We start from the raw sequence: 22,105 nt of genomic DNA on the forward strand, positions 1-22,105 counted from the left end.
TTCTCTGTCCATCTTTTGCAACCGTAGTGAAAATTGGAGATTAGAGAAGTGAACAAAAAGTATGTTTTGACTTCACTGTTACTAGAAGTACCTCTACAGATGAAGAATTTCTGAAGATTTACAGATGTTTCAATCACTTGTCTAGATAGAGTAGGAGATAGAATTCGTTGATAAATATTGGTTGTCATCTTAACTTCTGGGAAGAAGTTCCAGGTAGAAGAAACTGCTCCAGGTACCAAACTGCAGACGACAAACTTCGTACATATTAGGATCAAATGACATAATAGTTATTGGCAGTGTGGAAAAATGAATTTTCCTGGCATATTTTCCTTATATTTGCTTTCCACCCTTGTCTTTAAGCTTTTTTTTAAATATTGTCATGACATAATTAAAAAAAATAAGAAATGCCTTTTTTAATATTGCCTAACTTTTCTTTTATAGGTAAAGCCCAGGAGGTAGAAAATGAATTGATAGAAAATCATCACATAGAGACAACTCAGTTGCATAAAAGAATTGTTGAAAAAGATGATGATCTAAAAAGAACTGTGAAAAAATATGAAGAAATCCTTGAGGTATTTTTTTGAAAAGTGGTATGACTGCATACATTTCAGAATAACTCTTTTTTGATTGCACAGCTAGACAGAAAAACTAGAGTTCTTTCTAGTAAAGATCTTACTGCCTGAATTGCACTTGATATGTCTGGTGACCTAGCTTGCAATTTAAATGTTTGTTTCTGTGTTTTGTGGGCATAACAGAAATATGAGCCCTAGCTCTGATTGTTTAATAAAAGCTATACAGTTAGGTCCTTATGTCCTTGAGCAATTTGTGTACCATATTGGAATAAGGAAAGCGAGTGACATTTAAGCTTTACTAGAGTTGTGGTGGTGATGTATGGTTTTTTTGTAAGGATTTAAATACAGCGCTTATGGCTCAGTCTCACTCTCTATCTCCTTTTTCTGATGCTGTGTGAAGATTGGCAACATAGCCCTTAAAGTAAGGTTCTGTTCTATGCTGGGTGCAGTCTGTTTGCATAGTTCTTACATTAGTAAAGATTTCTTTTTTTACTTACCTTGAACAGTTTGTTTGCATGCTATTTGCAGATAGACATAGTTTAGTCCTAGTAGCATTTCAACCAGAAGTTAGCAGCCAATTTCTGTCTAAGGATACTTTACCAAAGATGGCTCCTGTTTTAGCCAAGTTAATTGACCCAGTCCCGCATGTATGGCACCATAAGGTTAAATGGTTTTCGGTGGTAGACTATACTTCATATTGGCATGCAGGCTTTAACTTTGTTAATCTTAGTCCTGTTTGCACAAATGATGTAATAAAAGAGAATGTCCCATTAATAGAGCCTGCAGCAATAAATGTAAGTGAACATCTGTTTGTTTATGCTCAGTTACCAGTCCAAAATTCTTTTTACTGGACATGACTGAGTATTTCATATTAAAAATTTCAACATATAAGCAGGTTGATGTGTTCCACTTTGATATTTCAACTTTCAGCAGATTGAATGGAGTTAGCAGGGTTTTAAATTTAGAGTCCCTTTCTTTTCTTTCTTAGTTTAGAAAAATTGCATAATATAAAAGAATCAAGTTTTTTTGAAACATAGGTCTAAATTCCGCATTTCTGGAGGATTTAGATTTCTCTTACTTCAGTGTGCAGTGTGTTGCCTTTCAGGTCCTCAATTTATATCCCCAAATAGGTATGTGATTTGAAGTTGTGCAGGTGTAATTCCTCTGTTTTCTGATACTTGTAGTCCATACATAGGTCAGAAACACACATGCTGTAGTCATTGTGTGATCTTGAAGGTTTAGGCTGATTTGACTTCTGTGTAATTGGAGGACATGAACACTGTCATTTTTTGCATCTCATTGATGATGGCAGTAACAATTGCCTGGAACTGCAATAAACTGTAGTTTGATATTTTAAATTTCAGACTACATGTTTCTTTTATAGGTATATGTATGTTTTGTTTCTGTTATTTTTTTCCTGAAGAAGTGTTGCAAGCATCTCAAAAATTCAGAAATACTTACCTTAAATTGAAGGTATGTCACGTTCATTGAGATCTCTGGTAGAAATAGGAGCATATGCATCACCAGATTTAGCCTAAAGTTACCAGTTATTACCCCACTTATACTTGACTTGGCTCATGACAGGTTTGAAAAATTTCGCATCATGACATTTATGCAGAGAGGGTTGTCTCTGTCACAAATGGTAAGAAGATGAAGCAAAAATAAATCCAATTGCAAAAATGAATCTTGCTCATATAACTTTGTAGCTCTTTTGCATTTTAAATATGGTTGATGATGCTAAAAATTAGTCTAACTTGATTTGAGTATGTATCCTTAAAGACAAGCAGGAATCAATAAGTTTGTTAAACTTCACATGATTTACTTGTGAAGTGCTCCACTGAAGTGCTCATCTTTCGTGAAAACTTCTATAACATAAGTTTTCATAGAAGTCTCCCTAATTAAAGGATTTGTAAATCAGCATAGCCTATAATTTGGGGCCTAAGTATTTTTTTTCAGCTAGGGTATACAATTAGAGAAAAAATGAATGTTGTATTCCAGCTAGCTTATTTTAAGCCTGTCTATGAGCTAAAAATAAAATACGTAACTTCAGGTATGTATCCTTTCATTTGTCGTAATGCCTTCCGTATGAGTACAGGATAGGCTTTGGGGTTAAGATTTGGGAAATCATAACTTTGTCAAAGTCTTAGTCTATAACTGTATTTAAATCCCAATGACATATTTTCAGAGTATGCCAGGTGCTGTATAGAACAACAAATTATTGCTGTAAACACAGATCAAGAGCATGTTGGAACCCCACTTAATCTCTAATTATTTCAAATTACAAATTAAATTGTCTCTTTTATGCAAGTGTCATTCATAATTCTGGGTTGAATTTCTTTTCAGCCTTTTAACTACCTTTTATAACTAAGAATGATGTGCATGCAGTTGCGATTTATTTAATTAAACAGTAGTCTAGAAGTAAGATTTTAGATTCTTCATGGACAAAAACATCAGAAAATCCCCAAAAGCCAAAACAACAACCACCACCATTACTGAATATGCCAGGTACTGAGGATTTTTTACTAAAGGAGTATAAAAACTATAAAAAAACCCAATCTTAGAAACAATAATTGTTGATACACTTCTGAGGGCATAGAAAAATCTTGTTCATGAAAAGAAGCTAACACTGTTTGGAGGTCATGATGTTTGAGCAAGATTTTTCTTGAAGATGGATATTCTTAAAACTTTTAGGCTTTACGGCAATTTTTACAAATTGCTCATATACTATGACTTCTCATTCACTAGGGGCAGATTTGCTTTTTTTCTTTTTGGTGATGCTTTTTGGGCTGAGGGGCTGCAGGGGGAGGGTGTTTCATTCTTATGTCAGGGGCAAAGAACATTAAAAATTGACCTTGCCGGGAAATAATTATTTTTTTAGTAACGACATACCGTAAATCTAACCTGGATCAGCTTTCTAGTTCTACACTTGCTTTTCTAGTGAATATTCTGTATCATTATAATTGTACTTCTGAGATTTTTTAATAGAACAAAATTTCCATCAGCTGTTCTTTGCTTGTTTTCAGTTGATTAATTGTACGAATTTTATTTGAAGTACTACTGCGTAGCAGAGCAGTCAGCTGACTGCCCTGTGTGACTAGCATGAGTGAAACTAGAGTTTTAGTTTCATCTGGCGGTAGAGACATACACTTGGAATTGGAGGCTATTTTATGAGGTCCCTAACATGGGATCTCACAGAAAGGCCAGAGGGGACACAATTGAAAAAAATACTTGTTTTTGCAGAGTGTCATATGGGTAGATTAATTTGCTAGGGTTTAGGTCATCGTACTTTTGGTCTCTACAAGAAAAGTTCATTTTCTTCCTACCCTTCTTGCCACCGCTTCTTTCCCCCCACACTGCATTAGTGCCTTTCAGACCCTTGTGAATGGGGAAATCATTGGTCATTGTTTCTGAAAATGTGCTTAAAACTGCTTTAGTACCATCTTTGTGAGAGTGACTGAGGAAAGGATTTAAGTCCTTGTCATTTCTAGAGTATAGGAATTAACTACGTATCATCATTTGCCCCTTCCGTGAAGGTTATGACCTTCACACACTTACTGGATTATACTCAAATGCTGGTTTAGTGCCCAAGAGAAATAGGATTTTTTTGTAATTTTTAAAAAAGCTAACTGTAATCTTAACTATATAATCTTTATTGTTGAGCACCCTGTTTGTTTCTTGTTCTGTTCTGTAGTCCTCTTGTGTATACAGCTTTTATACCAGATTTCAAGCATATTCTTTCTGTGTATAGCATAACTTCTGTTGATTGCTTTATGTCCACTGTACTTAAAGTTTTCATTGATTACTTGGGTAATTGTATAAGTAAGGTTTTTCCCCTGTGTTTTGAAGTCGCGTGAAGAAGAGATGACAGCAAAAGTTCATGAGTTACAGGCACAGCTAGAAGACTTGCAAAAGGAATACAGACAAAGGATTGCAGAAGAGGAACATTGGAACAATGAAAAAGTGAGCTGGCACTATCATTTGTTTTTATAATTTTAGGTGTGAAATTCTTGGTCTTCATGAAATTCTGTAGTTTATTCCTAATTGGATTTTATTTAAATATCTGGCCTTCACTTTCACATACAAAGTGAACTTCTTTAGAAGCTGAAGCTTTGGTACATACCTTTTTTACTGGTCCAGTTTTGCTGTTATTATTAAGGTGGGGTTTTTTGCCCTCTACATTTCTTTTAGCTGATTTTACTGAAAGCCCTTTAGAAGGAAAGGAAATAGCATTAAGTCCTTTTTAGTGTGATATTTTTAAAATTCGCATTTCAGAGGGGTCTGAAGTAGTACCTTGAATATATTAATTATAGACAGAATGGCCTTCATTGAAAGAAGTCTGATTTCATGCGTTTGTCTTTCTGAGACCACATTTTAATTTGAGGAATTCTTTGATTAAAATATTAGTAGTTATTATTACACTGAGGAGAGGAAAAGTATGTGAATTGTTGAGTCATTGATGAGAATTCATATTGACCTTACTTTTAAATTTTTCCTTTTGACAACAGGCAGCTCTGGGGAGAGTAAATTTATATATTTGACATTAGAAACTTAATGTACAAATTACCTCACTGTGCTAATGTTTGTCCCTTCTGCCTTGGACTTGCTTAAAACACCCTTCATATTACTTTTCTTAACTATTCCATGATATGTGTTGTTTTCTTAACAGGAAAAGCCGAAACATTTGTTTAAGACTACCTTTTATTCTTAATTAACCCTTGTCCACCTACTGATAATTTTACATAATCCTATTATCTAGAGAAAGATTCCTTAAGGGACTCCTAAACCCTAAAGCATGATTATGAAAAGTGTGAAGAGTACTTTATCTTTAGAACTTCTTTGTTAACTGTTTCACTAGTTATGGAAGTTATGGAAGGTGGTCATTTAGTATCGTATTACACATGCATATTCAGGATTACATATTCACTGGTAAGACATGAAAGTTGTATCAAATCTATATACCAGGAATGATATTTTATGTGTTCATATACTTGGCTCAGGAGCAATGCATCCCAGCAAGGAGGAAATTGAGCAAAAATGCCATGAAGCCTCCATGGATGGATAAGGAGCTGCTGGGCAAACTCAGAGTGAAAAAAATAAGCTTTCAGGAAGTGGAAACAAGGGCAGATGGCCTGGGAGGAATACAGGGAAATTGTACAGGAAGCTAGGGACAAGTTTAGGGAAGCTGAAGCCCAATTAGAATTGTGTCTGGCCAAGGATATTAAGGATAACAGGAAGGGCTTCTATATTTATGTTGCAAGTGAAAGAAAGGCTAGGGATAATGTGGGCCCTCTCTGGAAGGAGACAGGAGACCTGGCTACCCTGGGTATGGAGAAGACTGAGGTTGTCAATGACTTCTATGCCTCAGTCTTCTTGGCAAGTGCTCCTGCCACACCATCCAAGTCATGAAAGGCAGATGCGGGGACAAGGAGAATGAAGACCCACTGTAGGAGTGGATCACGTTCAAGACCATCTAAGGAACCTGAATGGGTTCCATGGGACCTGATGAGATTAATCCACAGGTCCTGAGGGAGCTGGCAGATGAACTTGCTAAGCCATTAGTCTTTTTGGAAAATCAGGGCAGTCAGGTAGAGTCCCTGATGACTGGAAAAAGGAGAAAGCAGAAGACCTCGGGAACTATGGACCAGTCCATTTCACCTCTGTCTCAGGCAGGATCATGGAACAGATTCTCCTGAGAACTGTTCTAAGGCACATGGAAAACAACGAGGTGATTGGTAACAGCCAACATGGTTTTATTAGAGGGAAATCACGCCTGACAAATCTGGTGAGCTATGATGGGGCTACAGCATTGGTGGATAGGGGCAAAACAACTGACATCATCTACCTGGACTTATGCAAAGAGTTTGACATTGTCCTGCACCACATCCTTTGTCTCCAAATTGGAGAGACATGGATTTGATGGACGGACCACTCAGTGGATAAAGAACTGGCTGGATGGCTGCATGCAAATAGTTGTGGTCAATGGTTCATTGTCCACGTGGAAACCAGTGACGAGTGGTGTCCCTCAGGGGTCACTATTGGGACTGATACTGCTCAACATCCTTGTCAGTGATATTGACAGCAGGATCGGGTGCTCCCTCAGTAAATTTGCTGACAACACCAAGATGTGTGGTGCAGTTGACACACTGAAGGGAAGGGATGCCATCCAGAGGGACCTTGATAGGCTTGAGAGGTGGGCTGATCAAAACCTCATGAAGTTCAGCAGAGCAAAGTGCAAGGTCCTACGCCTGGGTTGTGGCAACCCCAGGCACACCTGGCAGAGAATTGATTGAGAGCAGCCTTACAGAGAACAACTTGGGGTGACGGGTGATGAAAAACTGAACATGAGCCAGCAGTGTGCCCTCACAGCCCAGAAAGCCAATGGAATCCTGGACTGCATCAAAAGGAACATGGCCAGCAGGTCAAAGGAGATGATTCTACCCCTCTACTCTGCTCATGTGAGACTCCAGCTGGAGTACTGTGTACAATTCTAGTCCCGAACCTAGGAAGAATGTGGAAGTGTTGGAGCAAGTCCAGAGGAGGACCACAAAGTTGACAAGAGGACTGGAGCTTCTCCCCTACGAAGACAGCCTGAGAAAGTCGGAGCTGTTCAGCTTGAAGAGAAGGTTGCATGAAGACCTCATAGCGTCTGAAGGGGGCCCACAGGGAAGCCAGAGAGGGACTGTTTGTCAGGAACTGTAGTGACAGGACAAGGAGTAATGGGTACAAACTGAAAGAGGGGAAGTTAAGGTTGAATATTAGGAAGAAATTTTTTACTGTGAGGGTGGTGAGACAGTGGACCAGATTGCACAGGGAGGTTGTGGTTGCCCCATCCCTGGAGGTGTTCAAAGCCAGGTTGGATAAGGCCTTGAGCAACCTGGTCTAGTGGGAGGTGTCCCTGCCCATGGCGGGGGGGTCGAGACTATGGGATCTTGGTCCGTTCCAATCCCTTAACATTCTGTGATTCTTTGATTCCTCAGTTCTTCCCAGAAATGCATCACACAGATTTGCAAAGGTAGCATAGAGCTGTAAAATATTTGAATATTGCAAATATTGATTACATTAAACAAAATAAACAGTTAATTTTACCTGTGTTTGGAATCTTGTCCACAGTTCTCCACTCCTTGGAGTTTCCATGGCAGACTTTGGAGAAACTCAAAGGAGTTGTTCCATCTGTGGCAGGTATAAGCCAGTTCAGAGAACTCCATTGCTGGTGAACAGCTTAGTTTTAAAGTATAATTGATGTCTCATTTGGGGGGGGGAGGAAGACCAGGTTGTGTGTGTGTATGTGTGTGTACATAGGTACAGTAAAAGCATCCAGGTTCAAAGTGCTTGCAGAATAAGAATGTGATTTTTTTTTTTGGTGAGTGTAAGGCAGTTCATTATTTGATTTCTCTTGAATATAGGCATCAAACTTTCTTGAATAGTTTTGAGAATTCCAACTAAATTTAGCAAATTGTTTACAAGCTTTCTTTTGCGTAGCTGATTTAATTGAATGTAAATATATTATTTGATACTATTCACAATGGTGATTTCATTTCAAAAAAACATAACTGTTCTAATAGATTATGCTATTGAATGTGCACATAGGTCCTGGTACATCTTCTGGTCCAGTCAAAGCTCAAATATTTAGAGTGGTGTAATTGGGCTTTCAGTTTCTGTTTTATCAGTATTTCAGGATAGGGTTCCTACTCTTTGGCACAGTCTGTTCTGGGATCAAGAGGTAGTTTTCTTTTGTTCTCCTTAGAAATTAAGAGCTATTATTTTTAATTCTTACCTGTCTTAATTTGTTCATTGCCTGTCCTTGGTATGTCTTCAGGAAACTAGTTTTACTATTATCTGGTGCAATAGCACATATTTGCAACAAATACCATAGCAGCATTATATGTAAATATATATATATATATGCAGCATTACAGACCTAAATAAGAAAATTGGACAGGGCCTGTGGACCTTGGCAACATACCAGAGCAGAACTGTACAAATCCACATCTGGATTTTACAGTGCATTCAAATGAATTCCATCATCTTACATTTGTCATGGTATTTTTTGTCTTATCTTATTTCTTTTTTATTTTGTTGCTCTGTAACATTTTTCTCTTTTATGTTGAGGGGTTTTTCCCTTCAGCACTAGTAGTAAAAATGCTCAGAAGTCTTCTGTTGACTGGAAGCAGCTGCAGCTGATGCATTTGTTGTCCAAAGTTGGAGACTCCCAAATCACAGAAGTTTGTCTTAAAAAACTTCCTGTGCTGCTTGTTGTCAGCCTAGGCCAAACATCACACATAACATATTCACTCTGACATAAGGATAGATATTTGAACAATATTTGTCTGACTGATAAACAATTGACAAATACTAACAACCTTAAGTGTTATCATTTGGATGTAAAAATATCAGAAACTGTCTCTCTATATGAGAAAATAAATGTCTGATGAGATGACTGAGCTCTTCAGAAGAAAGAATTGCACTTACAGGTTTGAGGATTGATTTTCCCCTACTTTCTGTTTGTGTAGTGTAGGAAAACCCACAGGTTTTATCAGCCTACAGAGATAGAGAATAGCTCTCCTTTTCAACACAATTCCAAAGAGGCTTGGGAAGAAAAAAAAATATGTACTACTTCTCTGTTAAGGTTTAGGTTACCTTAAAAAAAAAAATTCACACATAAATGATTTGATGTTGAAATGCATTTACAACCTTGATTTATACCCATGACTACCAAAGCATTACTTTCCTTAGAGTTGGAACATTGAAAGATAGAAATATCAGCTTAGAATTTTTTCTGTACTTCATAAACATCTTTGCAAGATGTAGAGCTCATGAAGCTCTTAACTGAAGCTATTTTCAGGTAAATGTTCACTTTTCCAAATGTGGCTTGAAGAATTAAGGTAAAAGATACAACATTACGAATAGTATTAATAGTAGTTAGGGTATCCTGGAATGTACTTCATACTCATTCAGTTATTATTCATCTCCAATATGTATTTTGTAAAGATTTGAAACACTAGGTTCTTGAAGTTATATTTGTGATAATTGTCTTACAGAATAAAATGAGGTAATTTAAATATAAGCTTTATGTACTGACAATACAAATAAGTTAAACTCTATGAGACTAGTTATTTTTATAAGTACATGGGTATTTGGTAATTTCAATTTTTATCATCCTTAGTTAACACGCTGTATCAGAACTAGATGATTGGTATTTTTTTCTTCAGTGCTTGATATACTCAGTATTTTTCTTGCATTTTAATCTAAATTTTTGTTGTTGTTTTTCTAGGTCACACTATCAGAACTAAAGGTAAGTCTTATATGTTACTTATTTTGCACTAATATTTCTGTTTCAGAGCAGTTTGAAAGCTGAAATGATGTTTATAACTGTGTGTGTTAAAAGGAGAAAGAAATTTTTTGCAGAGGTGCTTTTGATGTATTTTCAGCAGTTCCTTGATGATTTCCGTATGTGACTGTTCTTTCAGGCACAGCTTGCACAGAAAACGACGTTAGTCAACGATTCAAAACTGAAAGAGCAGGAATTGAAAGAGCAGGTAAGGGTGATGTTGAATGAATAAAAAGTGTTCTTGTTTGATACTCTGTGTTTTCAGTGTTAAAAGGTTTGTTCTTTTCAAGTGATGATGTGGCACATCTCCACACAAAGTACTATGAAAATAATAGGCAGATAAAATAGTTTTCACTCATACTTGCTCTCAGATATGTGTACTTTCCAAAGGACTCCTGTATCCACTGAGAATGAAACTACCATATGCTTGTGATACTGGTTAGCAAAGCAGTTGCACTGTGATAAAGGTAACAGTGCACACCATGAAATTCTGGATTTTTTTTTTCAAAACTAAAACTTTTTGATGATAATTTTATGTATGCTTTTATATATATATAAAAAAAATAAAAATGTGGGTATATTATATATACATAACATCGCTGTAGATATTTTTATGTGTATATACACCTGTATGCACATTTCCTTAAGTAGTTTTTGATAGTTCTAATAATACAGTTTTTAATGTTTTCCCTCCTTAAAAAGCAAATGTATTTTGCTTTCATAGGAGATGATGTTTAGTGAAAACTGTTTCAGTGATGCTTGTTTTAGCTGCTTATGAACACCATTTATAATTTTGACTGTTCTCTATTTAGATTCATGTACTGGAAGACCGGCTGAAAAATTACGAGAAGAATATGTACGTCACACCAGTTGGAACGCCGTACAGAGGTAAGTACACAGTTTTCATCGGAAAGAAATTTTCCGTTTGTTTGAAAGATATACTTTGGTCTAGACAATGTAATTAAAATGTCAGTCTCCTTTAGACACTCATTTTGTGACATCCTTGTTTTGTCTTGTCTGTTATAATAGAGTTAGTGTGTGATTTCAGATGAGCAAATCACAGAGCATTTTGTTTGTTGTTTGTTTTTTTTGTCATACAGTTAAAAGAGCTCTATATATCAGAGTTCTTAAACTCTCTGCCATGCAGATCCCAGGCCCATTCAGGTGACAGGGACGGAGATGGGCACATGTACAGCATGGCTCAGGCAGGAACTGATGGCCCCAGGCTGAGATTGGATGCATCTCCTGGGCCCTTGGCAGGAACCAGTGGGGATGGGGGTCCCAGGGGAGGCCGGTCCCAGCCACTGAGACCTGTGAGCACCCCCAGGACCCTGACAGAGGTAGACTTGAACTGCTCATATGCTCTCCTTTGGACATTGGTTATTGGCCACTTTGGAGACAGAGTATGGGCAAATGGACCTTCTCTCTGGTGGTGTACTGTTCCTCTCAGGCTCTGTTGTTTTAACATGAGATAGAAAAATCCACAGGGAAATGGTGTTCCTTACTTCCAAAAGATTTTCAACTGTTTAGTTGAGGAACACGTTCTGCATGAGACTGAGGGCTCAAGAATTGAACCTTGCTAGTATCAGAGATGCAGAGTTTTGCCATCCTGTGGAAACCCATCTCAACTGGATGAACTCAGGAGACTTTCAGAACCCACATATCACACTTATTCTTTGCAAATTTGTGCAAATGGTCAAATTATCTCAGGATGATGCACAGCTCTCACTTTCCCCTCTCCCCCCCTCAAAGGTCCATGTCTCCTTCCCACAAGGTGACAGAGCGAAGGATGGGATGTGATTATGAGTATTGAATATCTTCTGCTAGGGCTGGGAAGAAATATCATCAAAGATTTCCTCAGCATGTACTGATTGGGAAAGAAGCAGGTAGGAAGAAGCATAGCATAGCATAGTTCAGCTGGAAGGGACCAACATCAATTACCTAGTCCAACTGCCTGACCACTTCAGGGCTGACCAGAAGTTAAAGCATGGCTTTAAAGAGCACTCTCCAAATGCCTCTTCAGTGCTGACAAACATGGGGCATCAACTGCCTCTCAGTGAAGCCTGTTCTAGGGTTTGACCACTCTCTGGGTGAAGAAATGTTTCCTCATGTCAAGTGCAAACTTCCCCTGATCGATGCAGGTTTCAACCATTTCCGTGTGTCCTGGCACTGGGTACCAGGGAGAAGAGGTCATCACCTGCCTCTCAACTTCTCCTCCTCAGGAAGCTGTAGAGAGCAGCAAGGTCACCCCTCAACTTCCTCCTCTCCAAACCAGACAAACCCAGAATCCTCAGCCACTTCTCACAGGACATGCCTTCCAGCACCTTATCGAGTAGCAGTGGTGCCCTCCTCTGGATTCATTCACGTACCTTATCATTCTTTTTAACTGGTGGGGCCAAGAATTGCCTGCAGTACTGAAGGTGAAACTGCACCAGTACTAAATACAGCAGGATAACCAACCTGTCTTGGCTGGCTGGTGATGCTGTGTTTGATGCACCCCAGGATGTGGTTTGACCTGTTGGCTGCCAGGGCACACACTGCTGACTCCTGCTGAGCTTCCTGCCAACCAGCAGCCCCAAATGTCTTTTTGCAGGGCTGCCCTTACTCCGTCCCAGGTGCAGAATCCAGCATTTGTTCTTGTTCTGTTTCATGCCATTGGTGAAACTTAGATTCATATGAGTGACTCTCAGTGTAAATATGCTCTTATTTTTGTTTACACAGATGGAAACCTTCACCATACTGACGTTTCCATTTTTGGGGAGCCTACGGAGTTTGAATACTTGAGGAAAGTGCTCTTTGAATATATGATGGGTCGTGAGACAAAGGTATGGAAATTTTTATATGGTGACAGGTGATTCAGGTTAGAGTACAGTTTAACATCCTTGCTGTATAGATGTGAAATACCATATGTTTGTGATTTGTTACATGGTGTTTATTACTGACACAGGATTCAATAGGCTTTCACATTTGTTTTCCAAAGAGGGATGATCCATAACTTAAAACTTTGTCAGCATGCCAAGATGAGTGGCAGGGGAAAGGGGCTTTCACATCTCTCACCAATGTACCTATGAAGACAAAAACCTTTATGAGTAGATACAGTTTTATTAGCAAAAGTCCTGTTGTCAGTCAGTCTTAATGTACCAGCACCATATTAGCAAAAGTGGTCTTTTGATGTCATCTTGATGCAAACATAGCAGGTAATGGATTAAATAATAGTTCGTTAATAGCTCTGAAGATGATGAAATATCTCTTCAGGTTTTGCTTAAAGATGTTTTATAGGGCTCCCAAATCTGTGTATCTTAGATAATAGTAATTTACTCTTAAAAGTAGTGAAAAGCTGTACAGTAGGCTTCTTGTTGTATGCTGCAAGCTTGTGAAATCCTAAGTTGGAATTTTACTAGCTTCTTACAGTACTAGTGCTTAGAGATTGACCAGGTTCAAAAGAGGTATAACACGAATATTTTCCTTGGATGATAAATTCTATGTGGATGAATTTTTGTATTTGTTTTTTTCCTCCTCTCTGGAGTTCTTCCACTGTTGCCCTACTTTCAACTTAGACTACTATAAAGCAAAGAGTTTTTATGTAGGTTTCTGTGTTAATTAGCTTTGTTCTCATTGTGTTCTGTACAGAATAAAACTTGGACTGTGCAGAACATCTTGTCCTTATGGGATTTCTCATCCTCTCTCTTTTTATCCCATTTTTCATTGTGATATTAATTCCTTTTTTATTAAAAATAAAAATCCCTGATCCAAAAACCCCAGAATCACTAGTTACCTTCTGTTCACAAGCCTGTGGCTTGTTGGATAGCTCTCCTACTTAAACAATGAAATAGTTAAAGGAAAATACCTACAGTAGTAGATTTTATGATTTTGAATTGTGAGGGACTTAGACAAGTGAAAATGCTAAAAAAATCTGTCAGCAATGTTTCAGTTTAAAACAAGTCTTAAAACAGCTGCAGACAACTATTGCATATAGCTGATGCACATAGCAAATTTTCATTCAAGAAAACCTAATCTGAAACCTCTTTTTTGCTCATCGAGGCTATCTGTCAATGATGTTCAAAACATTTCTGTACGTGCCTCAAAACTTTGGAGTATAAATTGTTAGAGTTATTTTTCTTTTTAACAGTGTTATACTAGAATTTGCAGTTGATTTCTTCAATAACAGCAACTAACTACGATCAGTGCTAAAGAAAATTGTCTTTAGGTCTCTCTTTGTGTTTCAGTCTCCAGTTTTGCTTCAAAAAGTGGTTTCAAGCTGATTTCATCTGCTGGTTTTCTTTCAATCATTAGCTGTGTTGCTAGAAGACACTGAGCTTAGTATCTGCTCTCATCAGGATTATATCATATAATCTTAAATTTACGGAACTGTGTCTTGAGAACTGGTTTCATCTTGCTACACTGACTGGAAAACCATGAGCAATGATGGTGCAATTGATAAAATTTTTTAACACAGTCTTAAGCATGTGCTTTTTCTCCCCCAACACAGTCCTGGAGTTAAAAGATCTGTGTTGTGATTTATCTCCTGAGTACAGATATTCGTTTCTCTCAGCTTTTATTTCCCTGGACCAGAAGAGGCATTTTTTAATCTAATTTTCTCTTGTAAGATCATTTGGTGGCCTTCCACTGTGCAGGATCTCCTTTTATAGTACAAATATATATGCCATGTCTCAAAGGTGATTCAGTAGTGGAGTTGGTGATGTCTATGGACACGTTTCCTCTTTATTGAAAGGAGTTCAAAGGAATCTGTGCAAATTATCTAGGATGGATTGCTATTTATGCAGCCTCTTAAATGATCCTGGAATACTATCAAGACATTAATGAATGCACCAATTAGATTATAGCGCTGGAGGCATAAGAGAAATGTGGAGGGTTGATACAAATTTTAAGAATCAGGAATTACAGTCATAACATGTAACCTGTAATCTGTCACACTCTTTGTAAACTGCTTGACCAAGATGTGTACATGTCTTTGCGGGGGGACTTTACTTTCTTGCCCTCCAGTCCAACTTTATTTGCCTCTGTCTTGGCAGGATTCATGAAAGGAGATTGCCAGCTTTTTCTAAGCATGCACTTTGTTCAGTATGCTGTCTTGTTAATGGACTCTATTGTTTGAGCATAGGTACCATAGAACTCACATCATATTACAGTAGCTGAAGTTTGTGATAATGTGAAATGGTGACCCTTCATTGTTTTCATATAATTCACAGAATATGTTGTGCATATATGGTGTGAAACAAATAGTTATATCTTACTGATTTTACTGTTTTCCATTGACATTAGTACAAATACTATACTGTATTCTTAAATGAAATTCATTTTAAAATATTACAAAGCATTTTCGTCCATGTGGAATTACTTATAGATAACATACATCTTTTTAGACAATGGCCAAGGTTATAACAACAGTGCTAAAGTTCCCAGCAGATCAGACTCAGAAGATACTAGAACGAGAAGATGCTCGACCAATGGTAAGTTATATAAGTAAACCAAGTTTATGCACGAGGGTTAGGTTTCAAGAATAAGGAATTAGAAACTTATTTTTAAGTCTCCTTTTACCTGTGTCCACATTCAAGTGAGCTCCTTTTCTTCCTTCTTCCCTCTTCTTCAGTGGAATGTCAAATTTGAGCTCTAGATTTGAGTTTGTAACAATAGTGAGAAAAAAAGCAAGCATATGAAAATTCATGTTTCTTAAATTCAGAAGTTTCTGTGGAAGTTGTACCAGTTTTCATGAAAAATATGTCAAGAAACATTTTTTTCAGACCTGGAATAAAATTTCTGGCAAAAACAAGAGCCTGCAAAAACATTTTGCTTGTAGAATATAAAACTAATTAGCTCTATCACCTGGGATATGAGTTTGAAGTGAGATATGTACAATTTTATTTTAAGTGTGTATCCTAACAAGATTGGGGTTTTGTTTGAGGTTTGGGGCATTTTTGTAAGTCTGCTTTATTTTTGTACTGAAAAAACATGAAAATATGTCAGTTCACTCCAGGTCAGGACAGGTCAAAAATAGTCAGTCTTCAACACTTTGGTGTTGGCTTTTTCCCAGTTTCAATACATTTATTATATGACATTTGCTTGGTATTTACCATCTGATCTATTTACCAGAAAGGTGAAATTGGGTTTGAGAAGCAGACCCAAAAGAGGATAAGGTTATATGAGCATAACCATTTCTTTGGTATTACTGTTACTGTTTTATGCATTGGAACTACTTTTTATCAAAATAAAAACTGCAGTAATAGTCTCCTATACGTTGTATCTGGAGTCAATACTGTGATCCCTCCCTTTGTGAGTCAGCTTAGTGAAATATTTAGGAATTAAAGTGAGAGGAAGAATACCGCTCTGTTTCTCTCACTGGCCTTGCATATATATTTATTTAGCACTTGCAAAACCAGAATAAAATAAAAATTTGAACATTTTTACATTTCATTTGAAGTAGTTAGTTACATTAAAATCCTGTTGATCCATTAAAACAGATTTTTAAAAAAATCTGTATTTTTCATCTGCATGCAGTATCACATCTGAGCAAAGTGTTAAATACGTCAACATTTTCCTGTACAGTTAGTAGGTTTGAGAATGTCTTGCAATCTTAAATATTTAAAATACTTTTAGAAGTATATAAATATTGATAATACTGCAGCTCCAGTAAGTACCATGTATCCCAAACATTATTTTATCTCTCTGACATTCAAATAAAAAGCTGGGGCTTTTTTGTTTAGTTTTGTTTTGGCAAGCTAGAGTGATATTTAGGAAACCTTTTGAGATCAGAGGTGGACCTTATTTTGCAGTCACTTCAACTTTTTAATACTTGAAATCTGTTCTTCCTACAACAGACATTCACCACTTCTGATACGAAATAAAACTTTAACTTTAATTTATCCAACAAGATTTCATCCTTGGTATTAAATTTTGGCTAAAATATATGGTGAGGGTTATTTTGCAGGCTGCGAGTGCTGTGATTGTTGAGGATATCGTCATTAAAAGAGCTTCATGTCCTGATGAAAAACTTCTTGGATTTCATGTAGCAGTCCCTTCTTGGCTCAGATCTAGCCTATGAATTTTCTCCTTTCCAAATGTACAGAGATTGAATTAAACATCTAATGGATACTCAAATACGAGGGCGTATTATGAAGGAAGTGTTTTTTTTTTTTCCTTGACTTCGAAGTTAACTAAGTTTGTTTGCTGAAGCACAAATTATTTTGAGTGGTGCTTCTTTCGTAATTCTGTTTAGAACTAAAAAGTTAGAGAGATCTTTATGAATTATTCTGTAAAGAAATATGCTTGATTTGTTGGGGGTTTATTTATTGGCATTTACTTACGTAGTAGTAATGTTTCTCCACACTTAATATTGGAGTAATGATGGTATTTGAAAATATCCAGTGTTAAGATCTCACAAGCAATAAAGTTCTGAACTACAACATAAATGTGCATTTTAACATAAAGCTTGTTTGTATTTTAGTTTACTGCCAGAACTTATGTACTTTTAATGTGTAAACTGTTAACTAATTGTGGTACTAGAGTAACTGTGTGGTACTAAGTATCTTTTATTAATTATATACCCTCTTAGTGGGCTTATATTTAACAGGTTTTTTCTGAAAACTTGTAACAATACGAGCCAATAAACATATGCTAGATTAATGTATCATTTTCACTAATCTAGCTTTTACTACATGGTTACTGTGTTCTAACTGCAGCAATCTCATCAGTAAACTGTAGATGTCCACAGAGCTCTTATCTATTAACACTATATAACACTGTTAACAAAGTAGTCCAATAAGCTCTTTTCTTCCTGGCTTTGTAGTTTGCCTCACCTCGCAGTGGTATCTTTTGAATATCCCATCAGTCTGTGCTTAGTTAGCATGTGGGTGAGTGAAGTCTAATACATCCTTGTTTTATTTAAAGATGGAACATGTATTATGAGATTAATCATTCCTCTGCTTTTTTTCTTGCCTGTTTTCCTTTGTTAAAAATCAAATATTTGTTCTACATGTGTATGATAAATTTTGTTCTACTCTTAATCATGTTTTGCTCTACAAAGCCAAGTTCGAGAATGGTAAATATTGATTCAAAACAGTTGTTTTTCAGTTATAAGCATAACTTCAAATGTTGATTGAGCTACAGAAATCTCTGAAAAAAATTCAGATTTTGAATTAATTAATATGTAATATTGTATTTTATTGCACTTGGCTTTGTTTTGACTTTATTCACTTTCTGAGTTCCTTTTTTTGAATAGGCAAATAAGTCAGATTTGTGGGAAACATACTGCACTGCTTGAAATTAATTACATCTTTTAAATGTGAGATTGAATTATCCTAGAAAAGATTGATGAAATATTCTCTGTAGAGGGATTAGGATATGATTGCATGTAAACATATTACCTTTCTGAATCTCAGCTTTGGTTTGATATCAAGAGGAGTTAAAGCAGAGACATTAGGGAGAACAGTTAGGTGAGCTTTATGCTCTCAGTTTATTGTGCCTTTTTTCAGGTTTTATTTAGTTACTTTCATTATGAACCTGCAATGCTAGTTGTAGCATTACAGGAACAGAACAGCTGACTTAGGCCTAAAGGTGCAGGTTGCATCAGACTAGCCAAGCTAAGCAAGCAACACACAAGCAGTAGTGGTTGAGAGAGGAATACGGTATGGAAGTACAGAGGACAAAGCTTTCTGTGCTGACTGATAAGCTTATAATTTGAGGCACTAGTGGTGTTTGATATATAATAAACTCTGCAGATAAATTCTATGGGATATGATCAGCTCAATTTTTCTTTTCCTCCTTTGCAACTGGAAAGTTTTGCACAGTTGCCAGAAATTAATTCAGTGTATGTGAAGCAGTTGCTGTCTCTTGGCTGAAATGCAGTTGTTGGCCTGCATCACCACCACAGCAAAACAGATTAATTTAGGCTGTTTCCATGGCTAGTTACCACAATGCGTTTGACAGGTTATCTTCCTCTCTTGCAGTCATGCAAATACAGCCTTCAACACAAAATAATACTTCTTTCAAAGGAAAAAAATTGTTCATCTTAGCTAACAGTCATGATTTCTACTTTGTGATTTTTTTAAACCTTTGAATACAATGGTGAATGCACTTTATTGCACTTAAAATGCAATAGAGTTTGGACTGTTTGACTCCTAGCCTTGATCACTTCTGACAAAATCAGCAACTGTTTTTTCTAGCCCTCTGTTGAAAAGAATTGAATTGTTGATAATGATGGAACAAAGCTATTTACAACACTATTTCAGAAGGTATGTTTGAAACTTACATTCTTGTCATGCTGTCTGTAATGCTGGTGTAAAAAATTCAGGTGTTCTCAGTGAAACACCACAGAAGGGCTTGTTGATATTGACCTTAATGTCAGCATTTATCTGTTACACTTCCATAACTTAAACTAGTATATATGTAAACTGTGCAGACCTCATTATTGGACTGTAGTTGCTTACTTCATCTCAAGTATATTTGTCCTTTATTCTTGCATGTATATACCTTAGAAATTAAGGTGATGCTGACTTAACTGTGAAGGCATTCAATATTTTTCTGGTACAGGAGACTTTTTACTAGCTCCAAAATTGTACATTATCATTTCAATTTTGATGATAGGCCTTTATGTAGAGAGGACAACCTTGTGTTTCATTGGATTAATATGCAGAGACGTGGTAGACTATTTCCAGTGAGACTTCTGACTGTTTTGCTACAGCTGATTTCATTTTCATCAATTTCTCAACTGTGTTGCAGATACTGGTATAGAATTGCTTGCTCAATATCAGTTAATAATTTGGCAGTTTGACTTACCTGAAATTCTTCTATCTCCTAATCATACAGTAAATAATGTTATTATTTTAATATTAAGATCTTTTAAGTTGTTCTCAGTAATCTAACATTTGTTCATTTCTTCTAATTTTTTATTCTTCTAGTCATGGCTACGACCATCTTGAATTTGTGATGAGAATATCTCATGACACTGCTGCTTAGAAATATGTTTATATCTCTGTTGTTGTCCCTTGAAAAGGGACAAGAAGAAAAGCTATTATTCAAGGTCGCAAATGGAACAGCAAGAACCAAAACTCAACACCACCTTTGGACCATGAATATAGTTAAGACTGCCTTGACAGAAATGCTAATCAGGGGTTATTTGATGATGAGTCTTTCTCTTCTATTGAATACTGTCTTCTATTTTGTGTTAAAGGTTATTTTTTTAAAGGAGAGAAAAGACTTTATCCTAGGAAGGAATTACCCACTACTGTATCTTTATACAGGTTTTACTGGGTGTTTTTTAAGAGTTGAAATAAATGGTTTGTTTCTTCTATTTATTTTTTTTTATTTTTGAATGAATTGTGCAATACATTTTGAATGAGCAGTGGTTGAGGTGATTTTTCTGATGAAGTAGGAACTTCTTTTGACGATTCTCTCCTGATTTGATCTTGACTGTTTGCTAAAGGTCACTTCTATATGCTTTTGCCTATTTTTGCCTACAATAAATCCAAATTGCAGTACCTCATTTGTTTACTCCTAGCTTTTGTACTTATATTTTTGTGGAGAAAAGTTATGTTCCTGTAAATTCCTGTAAATAGTTCATATGTAACTGTATCATATGCTGATCTGTGACTGTTGACAGCACTAATCTAAATAGACCTGAGATTAAATAAAGTTTATTTACTGTATAATTTTGGAACATCTTTGGTATGACTTTTCTTTTGAAAGGATCCACCAGTATTGTTCTTATTTCTGTTTGAGACATCCTTAGCTATTTCCAGGCTGATATCACTCTCATAAGAAGAGCTACTCAAGTACATTAAACTGTAAAAAGTCAATGGAGACCTTCAGATTTTCAAGGGAGCACAACCTGTGAAACAGACACATGGTGAACTGAAAAGCTAACGTGAGAATGTAGCAAATGGAGAAGCTTGTGTTGTAAAAATTTTAAATTATTATAGAATCACAGAATGATTTGGGTTGGAAGGGATCTTAAAGATCATATAGTTCCAACTACCATGGGCTGGGACACCTTTTACTAGAACACATTGCTTAGGGTCCTATCCAACTTGAACACTTCCAGGATGGGGCATCCACAACTTCTCTGGGCAACCTCTTCCCACTGCCTCCCTACCCTCTCAGTAAAGAATTTCTTCCTATCATCTTATCTAAATATCTCCTCTTTCAGCTTAAAAGCGTTCTGCCTTGTCCTGTCACTATCTGCCCATGTAAAAACTTGCTCTGGAAGGCTGCAATGAGGTCTTCTGAGAGCCTTCTCTTCTCCATACTGAACAACCCCAACTCTCTCAGCCTGTCTTCATAGGAGAAGTGCTTCATTCCTCAGATCATCTTTGTGGCCTCCTCTGGACCCGCTCTAACAGGTCCATGTCTTTCTTGTGCTGAGGACCCCAGATGTGGACACAGCGTTGCAGGTGGGGTGTCCTGAGGGCAGAGTAGACTCGACTTACTGGCCAGTCCTCTTTTGATGCAGCCCAGGATACCATTGGCCTTCTGGGCTGCAGGCACAAACTGTTGGCTCATTTCCAGTGTGGAAACCCCCAAGTCCTTCTCCACAGAGCTGCTCTCAGTGAATTCTTCTCCTAGTTTGGACTCGCCTCTGGGATTGCCCCAACCCAGGTGCAGAACCTTGCACTTGGACTTGTTAAATTTCAGTAAGTTCCTATGGACCCACTTCTCAAGTTTGCCCAGGTCCCGCTGGATGGCATCCTTCCATCTGTTGTGCCAAATGCACTGCTCACCTTTGTGTCATCTGGAAACTTGCTGAGCGTGCACTCGATCTCTGTCTGTGTCACTGATAAAAGAGCACCAGACCCCTGAGGGACACCACTCATCACTGGCCTCCACCTGGACACAGAACCATTGACCAAAACTCTCTGGCTGTGTCCATCCAGCCAATTCCTTACCCACTGGGTGGTCCACCCTTCAAACCCATGTCTAATTAGGAGAAAAGGATGTCATGTGAGACCATGTCAAAGGCCTTACAGAGGTCTAGGTAGATGACATTGGTTGGTCCTTGCAGTCACTCCATCATAGAAGCCACCATGATAGAAAAGAAAAAAAAAACAAGCTGAATTCATTTGCATAGTTTTGTATCCTAATGAAACTGGAAGTGAAACAATTTGAGTGATCCAAGGTCTATTGTGGTCACTAACAGTCTGAAGAATATTGTCTGGGTTTAAATTGCTGTTTAAAGTCTAAAGAGACACAGGTT

General features: G+C 37.1%; 1 protein-coding gene across 13 annotated transcripts in view; it reads left to right on the forward strand.

The window, feature by feature from the left end:
- GOLGA4 (golgin A4) overlaps positions 1-20,574 on the forward strand; it is a 72,043-nt gene extending 51,469 nt beyond the window's left edge. For 7 of the 13 annotated variants that reach the window (XM_027675899.1, XM_027675897.1, XM_027675891.1 and 4 more), the window contains 10 exons: positions 442-572; positions 4,419-4,532; positions 7,683-7,751; positions 9,844-9,864; positions 10,040-10,108; positions 10,713-10,788; positions 12,622-12,725; positions 15,285-15,371; positions 17,705-17,768; positions 19,815-20,393. In XM_027675899.1, coding sequence (XP_027531700.1) covers positions 442-572; positions 4,419-4,532; positions 7,683-7,751; positions 9,844-9,864; positions 10,040-10,108; positions 10,713-10,788; positions 12,622-12,725; positions 15,285-15,371; positions 17,705-17,734 — 701 coding nt within the window. In that variant the 3' untranslated portion in view covers positions 17,735-17,768; positions 19,815-20,393. Of the gene's footprint in view, positions 1-441; positions 573-4,418; positions 4,533-5,873; positions 6,422-7,682; positions 7,752-9,843; positions 9,865-10,039; positions 10,109-10,712; positions 10,789-12,621; positions 12,726-15,284; positions 15,372-17,704; positions 17,769-19,079; positions 19,401-19,814 lie in introns of those variants that run through there. The other 6 variants (XM_027675886.1, XM_027675887.1, XM_027675888.1 and 3 more) reach the window with 6 other exon arrangements.
- Positions 20,575-22,105: the final 1,531 nt, after the last annotated feature.

Source organism: Neopelma chrysocephalum, unplaced genomic scaffold (genome assembly GCF_003984885.1).
Source record: "Neopelma chrysocephalum unplaced genomic scaffold, ASM398488v2 Primary Assembly neopelma1_26, whole genome shotgun sequence".
In the NCBI taxonomy this organism is placed as follows: Eukaryota; Metazoa; Chordata; class Aves; order Passeriformes; family Pipridae; genus Neopelma; species Neopelma chrysocephalum.